The sequence below is a fragment of the Eimeria acervulina genome, genomic scaffold (assembly GCF_000499425.1).
Source record: "Eimeria acervulina Houghton genomic scaffold, Eah_scaff152, whole genome shotgun sequence".
NCBI classification, from domain to species: Eukaryota; Apicomplexa; class Conoidasida; order Eucoccidiorida; family Eimeriidae; genus Eimeria; species Eimeria acervulina.
Genome location: NW_013550210.1, coordinates 44,835 through 53,186, shown reverse-complemented (window position 1 = coordinate 53,186; position 8,352 = coordinate 44,835). Strand labels below are relative to the sequence as shown.

Below are 8,352 nucleotides of genomic sequence, written 5' to 3'. Positions count from 1 at the left end.
AGAGAGATACCAGATCAGGAGATGCGTTGCAGGCAAGGAAAAGACCATCTGGTGAGACGAGGATTTCTCTGCGTCTCTCTTCTGAAGCAGAGTAGAGTGTCTGTACACCAGAAGGTCCTTCTCAGCGCTCCCCAGCTTCCTCAGCTATCCTCACCTATCATTTACTTTTCTGTCGCCTTGTTCTCAGGATGCTGGGGGCAAAGGAGATCGTTGGGCTTAGTTAAAACAGTGTATTAGGGGGGTATTATGAAGAGACAGCTGGACAGCGCAACGTTGGAAGCAAGACAAAGGTAGAGAAATATAAGCATAGACACCCCTGTTCATCATCATCATATCTAGGTTTCACAACAAGCCTATCATCATTCCCTGTTTTAATAAATTTACCTAACCTTTTGCAAGAAAACCCTAAACCCTAAAAAATAAACAAAACAAAGGGAACTGTGGATAGACCAATGCATCAAGACGTATCTCTCCTTAGTGAATAAAAGTAGAAAGAAAGTATAAGGGGGGCTCGGAGCTTCTATATAGATGGCTCTTAGTAGGTTTTTTCATTGAAGGGAGTCAACACGTAACTGGCTGGGCTGCGGTGAAGCAACAAAATAATTAAAAGGTGGGGCTTGCAGGGACGCTGATGATTTTGAAGACACTTGCAGCGTTCCTGATAATAATAATAAGGGAGAATAAGGCTATTTAAAGGATATATAGATCTAGAGCTTATCCATACATAGCCTATGAATGCCAATCTCCAACAGCAAAAGATAAAAAACGAGAACAGACAGCAATCAGCAGCCACTAAGACGGAAGGAAGCATCGAGCAGCGCAGCAAACAGCATCATAGAACTCAAGATTGCTGGCGCATACAACGGGTTAGATATCTTGAAAAGCAAAAGTATAAGCAGCGCCTTCAAAAGAAAAAGAAATTAAGAGGTAATTTGAAAGGCCCTGGCCCCAGTGCAGTGTACCGCTCAAGAGATGGAGTGTAAAGAGATGACAGCTGCATCTGCAGATCCGCCTTGAGAAACATTTTCTTCTTTTTGGCGTTTGTAGTAATGGTTAGGAGTTGCTAGCGCCAATTGATGCACAAGCTGCAAAACGAGGCTTGCATATGAAGCTCCAGCAAGGAGATGCACATCATCTGCTTACTACACATTGGCTTCTTCTCTGTTTAAAAGTTTAGGGGATGCATGCAGACACGCCCATGTCTGCTTTATTTGCAGCAAACAACGGCGAGTAGGTTTATATCGCTGAGGGTAGACATCAATGAATCAATACACTTAATATCATTGCCTGCTACTCACTGACTGTTCCACGATAAGAGATTAGAAATATTCTTTAGGTGACTCTTCAGGGTCTGGTGGAGAGAAATAAAGAGTTAAGAGTACGTACACCGCACACATTCAGTGGGCAGCCTGATTATCATTAATCCCTGCTACAGCTAGATTGAAATAAATGCTTTTAGGTGGATTAGCTTCGCCAGGCGACGCAGTAAGAATTCACTGTCAGGTGTATATCCAGCACCAACAACGTGGCTTCTGAAGCATTCTTCTCAGCCCTTGACGGTTAATCGTTTCGTTCTTCTGCTGTTGCTGTGCTTCTCTGCGGGAGATAGGGGCCTTCATATGCGGTGGAGCTGTCTTAATCCCCCTCTATGCTATCTATTGCTGTGTGATGGCTGCGGTTTATGTTGTTGTTTGTTTTTTGTTGGAGGGTCAGCACGAAAAAGGAGCAGCAGCTCTACACGTACACCTCAGAGCACAGCAAGCATCTATACAGTACCCTTACCACTAAGAGAGTTAGCAGCAGCAATATATACAGTTTAGCAGAAGCAGCAACATCAATGAAGAGGCACTGGTATTTAAGTTGTCTGTATATAGGGGTTCTAACTCCTCTCACTGCCTTTATCTGCTAGGAAAGACGTGAGGCTTGAGAGAAAGCAATAAGTTGAAGACAAATGCAGCAGAGTCACTCTCAACATTGTAGGTATACTTATTTCCTTTACTGCATGCAAATTATATATCTACAGTGGTGCTTGCTGCATGCAGACAAGAAGGCAAATCCTGCTGCGAGGCAGCCAAACATCAAAACATAACTATGTTTAATACACAAAAGATTTATTTATTTCTTTATATATATATATATCGACTCATTTACCACATTTAAATAATATTATTTCATCATATTGAATCGTATTGAGAGAGTATTATATATATAATATATATATAATATGCATATATATATATGCATATATATATACATATAATATATTACATTAATATAACCCAAGCATAGTATAATATCTAAAGTATGACAAGAAGTATGTCGATATTCTTTGTATACATTGAGTGATAAATAAGTTTATTTATTGATGTTCTCTATCTGTCAATCAATAAATATATTACTTGTTCTAAATTAGAGAAGGGCTTTGATATGTTTTTATGTTTGTTTGCTTCATAGCAGTAATTGCAGCGAAGTATTACTTCTCTCATAAATGAAAATACTACCAATTGCTGCTGCCTCGAAGCTACTGTGCCTCTGTTTCTAGGGATATAGAAGCAGGTGCCTCTCTGTTGCTGCTGTGCTGTTGTTGTTGCTGCTGCTGCTGCTGTGCTGCTGCTGTTGATGCTGCTGGATTTCTGTTGCTGCTGCTGCTGTTGCTGCTGCTGTGCTGTTGCTGCTGCTGCCGTTGTTGCGGTTGCTGCTGTCGTTGCTGCTGCTGCGCTGCTGCTGCCACTACACCATAAGGCGCTTGGAGTGTATCGACAGCTAAATTGTGAAGCCCTCTCTTCTGGGTATCGGGAAAATGAATTGAGGGCAGCAATGAAAGAAGAACAGACGATTGAGTGAACTTAAACCCTAAACCCTAAACCCTAAACCCTAAAACCTAAACCTTAGGGTACAAACTCTCTAAACCCTAAACCCTAAGGTATAAACCTACTAAACCTTAAACCCTAGGCATCGAGAGGTATATTTATCTCTAGCCGTGCTTAACTCTCCGCTTATTGATAACAGGTGAAGCAGATACTGCTACAAGAAAGAGCTATTTTTTTATTTGTTTGTTCTTTTTCATATATCCTTGATAGAAATTATTCTTTTATGCACAACAGATCATGTTTCCTTCTGTTGCGCCCCTGCAAACCCTAAACCCTAAACCCTAAACCCTAAACCTTGGTGTAAGCCCTGTACGAGGGAAGCCGCGAGCGTTGCTGGCAGTTGCTGTTGAAGCACCTTTTTGATTATGCATTGATATGATGATGTAGATAGATAAATTCCCATAAATACTAAATAAAAGAAGAAGAATAAATAAAATAAAGAAGAAGAAGGCCTCCTGTGTTTGCTGCTACTGCTGCTGCTGCTGCTGCTGTGCCTATCAAACCGCTCCGAGCAGCGGGAGCGGTTTGCTGCAGTTTGATTTTCTGCATTTTTTATGAGTTTGTTTGTTAATAGGATTTCGGCTCCAATTGGAGTGTATATACACTCCAATTGCAGCTAATAAACCCTCAATAATCTTTATAATGCTGCAGTGCTGCTGCCTTCACTATGGTAGCTCTCATTGTACAGCGCTGCAGCCTGATGGGGGCTTGTATGCATCTTCTCTTCTTTCTTTGCTTTTTACTCTTTAATTTAAACTTCTTTCATTTGGAAGGTCTACAGACTATCAGCCCAGCAGCAGCAAACACTGCACAGCAGCCCGCAGCTCCTGCAGCAGCAATCGAGGTCTCAAACAAAAGCAGTGATCTGACTGCTGCTGCTGCTGCGACAGTAGAAGCTGCAGTTGAAGCTGCTGCTGCAGCAGCAGCAGAAGCTGCTGCTGCAGCTGCAGAAGCTGCTGCTGCAGCAGGAACAGTAACGCCTGACTTCCTTGCAGCTACTGCCACTTCGTCTCCTTCAGCAACATCTCCCCTGCCGAGCATATCTGCATCTGCAACATCTCTCCCAGAGGAAGCAGAGAAGGGGGCCCCCATAGGGGCCCCCTCATTGGGGTCCTCCTTAGGGCCCCCCCCATTAGGGTCCCCCTTAGGGCCCCCCCCATTGAGATCCCCCTTAAGGCCCCCCCCATTGGGCTCCCCCTTAGGGCCCCCCCCATTGGGGGCCTCATTGGGGGCCCCCCCATTGGGATCCCCATTAGGGGGCCCCCCATTGTCCCCATTAGCGGCCCCATTGGGATCCCCATTGGAGGCCCCCCCATTGGGGGCCCCCCTGGGGTCCCCCTTATTGGGGCCCCCATTGGAGGCCCCTTCATTGGGGCCCCCATTGGAGGCCCCGTCATTGGGGGCCCCATTGGAAACCCCTTCTATGGGGGCCTCATTGGAAGGCCCTTCTATGGGGGCCCCCGGGCTTCCTGATTCAGATGTCTCTGGACTGATGAGTATAGATGAAGCAGAAGCAGTAGCAGCTGCGTGGCCGTGCGGAGAGGGCAGCAGATTATATTTTTTAATAGCAAACCCTGTCTCAGGAAGCCGCCTAGGTGCAAGGTTTTTAAACCCTCCTCCTACTGAAGCACTTGTTGTAGGATGCTCTCTAGTAAGGGTGTTTTCACAGAAAGACGCTGCAGCTCTGCAGCAGGGCCTCGACGACTTAATTAAATCTATCAATGCAAAGAAAACATTGTTTGCTCGCAGACAAGCAGCAGCAGCAGCAGCAGCAGCAATTGGGGGGGAAACAACAGCAGCAGCAGATGCAGCGTTAGTTCCAAGCCCATCAAAATTTACAGCATCATCAGCCCAATCAGCAGCACAATCAGCAGCAGCAGCAGCAGCAGCAGCAGCAGGAGAGCTTGTTATACCTTCAGAAGAGCGTGTGCGGTTAGTAGCAGTAGGGGGTGATGGGGCTTTCAACGGTATGATGCTTTCTGCTGCAAAAGCAGGGGTTGATATGGGTTGGACAGCAGCAGCAATTATACCCTCTGGCACAGGCAACGATCTTGCGCATACTTACGGATGGAATACAGCCCCATTTCCTACGCACGACCCGCTTAGAAAAGACAAGTAAGAAGCTCTTCATCTATGCATGCATGCATGCAGTCTTTGCATGCATGCAGTCTTTGTATGCAGGGATGTGTATGCATGCAATATATGAATCTATACAGTCTATGCATGCATGCAAACTATGCATGCATGCAGTCTATGCATGCATTTACTCTATGTTAGTCAATGTATGCATGCAGTCTATGGATGCATGCAAATTGTGTATGCGTGTATGAATTAGAGTATGCATCAGTGCATGCATGAATGCATGCATGCATGTATGCACACCTTAGGGGTATATTCGGGTGGTTTGGGGCTTTGAGAGTGTCCTTAAAAAGGAGTCCTTATACTGTTTGCATGCATACATACATACATGCATGCATGCATGCATGCATGCATGCATGTGTTTGTTGTTATGCGACATTGTATGATGTTCTCAACATTGTTTTTTTTGCATGTGTGTGTGTTTCTTAGTCTGGAGAGGATCTTGAAACTTTTAGAGCACTCCGATCTTGTCTTTCATGACTACTGGCGTGTTACTGTTGTAACAAAAGAAGAAGAAGGCGGCTTTAGTGCCTGGTGTAATACTGCAAAAAGTGTCGTTCGGCTAGGAGAAGACAGAAATGGGGGAGTTCGCATCAAGTCATTCATCATGAGCAACTACTTCAGCATTGGGTGAGGCAATATCCTGCTTCTGCAGCAGCAGCAGCAGCAGCAGCAGCAGGAGCAGCAGCAACAGCAGCAGCAGCAGCAGCAGCAGCAGAGGCAGCAGCAGCTGGGGCTTAGTTGTTGCTCGTTTTATAGAGTATTTACCTGCATGCATTCGATGGTTTTCTTTGTTAGTTTGTGATATATCCCTGGGTTTATTTATTTTGTTTAAAAGAAAATAAACAGCTCCATAGCTCTTCTTCCTCTGCTATTGGAGGCGTTAATAATATATAATGCACAAAGAAGAGAAAGAGGCTGCTGCATGATGCATGGTGAATTGTTTGTTTTTTTGTGCAAATATATTTTAAATATATTTTTTTCTGCGTTTCTTCCGCAGGTTTGAGGGCGCTGTAGGCACACAGTTTGATAAATATAGAGGGTCTTCTAGACTATGGAATAGAGCATTATACGGGTTTTTATTCCTTGCACATTCAAATACTGAACCCAAACTTTGTGATGCCGTTGATACTATATTCACCTTTAACCCTCAGCTGGTAGCGCTGGTTAGCAACAGCGATATGTACGATCAAATCCCTGGATTACTGCGTAAGTCTTCGTTATATTTCATTCATAGGAAGAAAATACAGAAAAAAATCATCATATTTAAACTAAAATTCATTTAAAATAACACCGGATTTGGGGTGTATGCGCACCTTTTGCAGCATTGCCGAAATTCAGGTTTCTAAGTTTTTTTTTGTGTTTTTGGGGCTTTTGCATGCAGCATGCGTTTCTATTACCTTTTTAAATTCAAGAACAATCCTTGGTGGCTTAGAGCTGTGGGGACCCTCTGTAAAACTGGGCCTATCACCCCCTAAAGACCCTAATGCTTATGCAGACTTTGAAGCTGCTGCGCATGAACTTCTCACTACGAAAGCCGACAGTGGCGATGGAAAAATAGAAGTTTTCTCCATGGGGTCTACAGCAGACTACGTACAAGCGCAAGCGGTAAGGAGGAAGCAAGCAAATGCATTAAATTAATTCAGTCTTACGAGTGGTGAACACTTAAACAGGAATAGCAAACAAACAAAACGTAAAAGCAATTCACATCATTTGCGAACAGCAGAAAAAGGATTGGTGTTGTGTTCAGCATTTTCGCTAGGGTTTAGGGTTTAGGGTTTTGTACAAAACAGCACTACATTTTTCTTTTCGTCTTTCTGTGCAGAAAGATGTGGCTGGAGAGAATAATGATAATTGTTTGTTTTTGTTTGTTGAATTTGTGTATTTTTTATTATATCTAATTACAATGCGTTATATGGGTGCGTTTTCAAGCGTAGATCATCGATGGAATTAAATTGCAGTTTCCACTTTTTCGGGTGTATATGCAGGTCCGAGCCAATGCGATTCAGCGAGTAATGCAGGGGTCGGGGCCCTTTTTGCTAACTTTCAAAGACGGCATCGGGGATATGCCTTTTCAAGTCGATGGAGAATACTTTTTTGCTCATGGGGTAGGAAGTATTTCCGTGCGACAGTATGGTTCATTTGGGGTTCTTAGATACCGAGGAGGGCTTTAAAAAAGGAGAAAGAAGAGGAATAGAGGAAAAAAAGAAGAAATAACAAAATAATATCAGCATTTCTTCTATTATTTAATAATTTATAACTCGTCAATGGCTGATTCATAGTGCCTGTCTGTCTGTGCATAGACAGCGAAAGAAGAAGAGAGTTATGGTGTTCATTTTCTTATTCTTCTTCTTCTTAAGAGAATAAATGCATAAAGGGATATTACACTAGCAACAGAAAAACTCAAATAGAAGAAAGCGAAGGCTGCCGCATACCTGAAGCTTATTTTGTTTGGTTTTGTTTGCTGCTCACCCTCAGTATATTTATTCATGTAGTCCGTACATATATATATATATATATTTATATATATAATATTATATATATAATGGGTTATCGTTTAAACATTTTATATATACCCATTATCATATTTAATATACTTTATATATATATATATATATATATGTATATACTATAAGCTACGCTTCCGTAGTTTGCATGTAGATAATATGCATAATATATAAAAGCATTATATGTATGGTGTATATGTTTTATATGTATTGAAGTATATAATATACATCATATATATATGCTACTTAGATTATATATTATTATATTATGTACATCTTAACTCTACTCCCTGCACTCTGCTCTGCTTATAACTAACTGCATAATAGCTTATATATATATACATATATATATATTATATATATATGTATATATGTATGTAACATTTGCTAAACTGCTGAGCCAAACGAACTCAGACTTCTTTTTTCTTTTTACTCTTTTTCTTGTCTTTTTTAAATTTATCTCCTTTCTTTCTCCTGTCTCCTTCTTCATTTCTAGTTATTACTTTTTTTTATATTATTTCTTTTTGCTTATTCTTTTTATATTCATCCTCTTGTTCTTCACGTGTGTTATATTAGCACATCCTGCTCTTCTTTTTTATTTTTTATCTCTCTATTTCTACATTTGTTCTTCTACTCCTCTCTTATTATTTCTTTTTCTTTCTTTATTTTATTTTATTATTTACCTCTTTGTTTCTCTCCTTATACCCATTTTTATAATATTCTGTCTTCTCTTTTTTTTCTTTTTCTGTTTCTTGAGTTGCTTCTTACGAAATATGTATATATATATATATATATATACATGCATATACATATATATATATACATGCATATATATA

At 41.3% G+C, this 8,352-nt stretch overlaps 2 protein-coding genes across 2 annotated transcripts; one reads left to right on the top strand and one right to left on the bottom strand.

Moving 5' to 3' along the window:
• Window positions 1-2,521: 2,521 nt before the first annotated feature.
• EAH_00021390 (hypothetical protein) lies at window positions 2,522-4,717 on the bottom strand (the record flags this gene model as incomplete). The annotated part of the gene is made up of 3 exons (XM_013397077.1): window positions 2,522-2,853; window positions 3,650-4,359; window positions 4,710-4,717. 3 exons carry the CDS (start codon window positions 4,715-4,717, stop codon window positions 2,522-2,524), a joined length of 1,050 nt encoding a protein of 349 aa, XP_013252531.1.
• A 155-nt stretch (window positions 4,718-4,872) lies between these two features.
• On the top strand, window positions 4,873-7,183 carry EAH_00021380 (diacylglycerol kinase, putative; the record flags this gene model as incomplete). The annotated part of the gene is made up of 5 exons (XM_013397076.1): window positions 4,873-4,985; window positions 5,439-5,639; window positions 6,010-6,218; window positions 6,394-6,617; window positions 6,998-7,183. 5 exons carry the CDS (start codon window positions 4,873-4,875, stop codon window positions 7,181-7,183), a joined length of 933 nt encoding a protein of 310 aa, XP_013252530.1.
• Window positions 7,184-8,352: the final 1,169 nt, after the last annotated feature.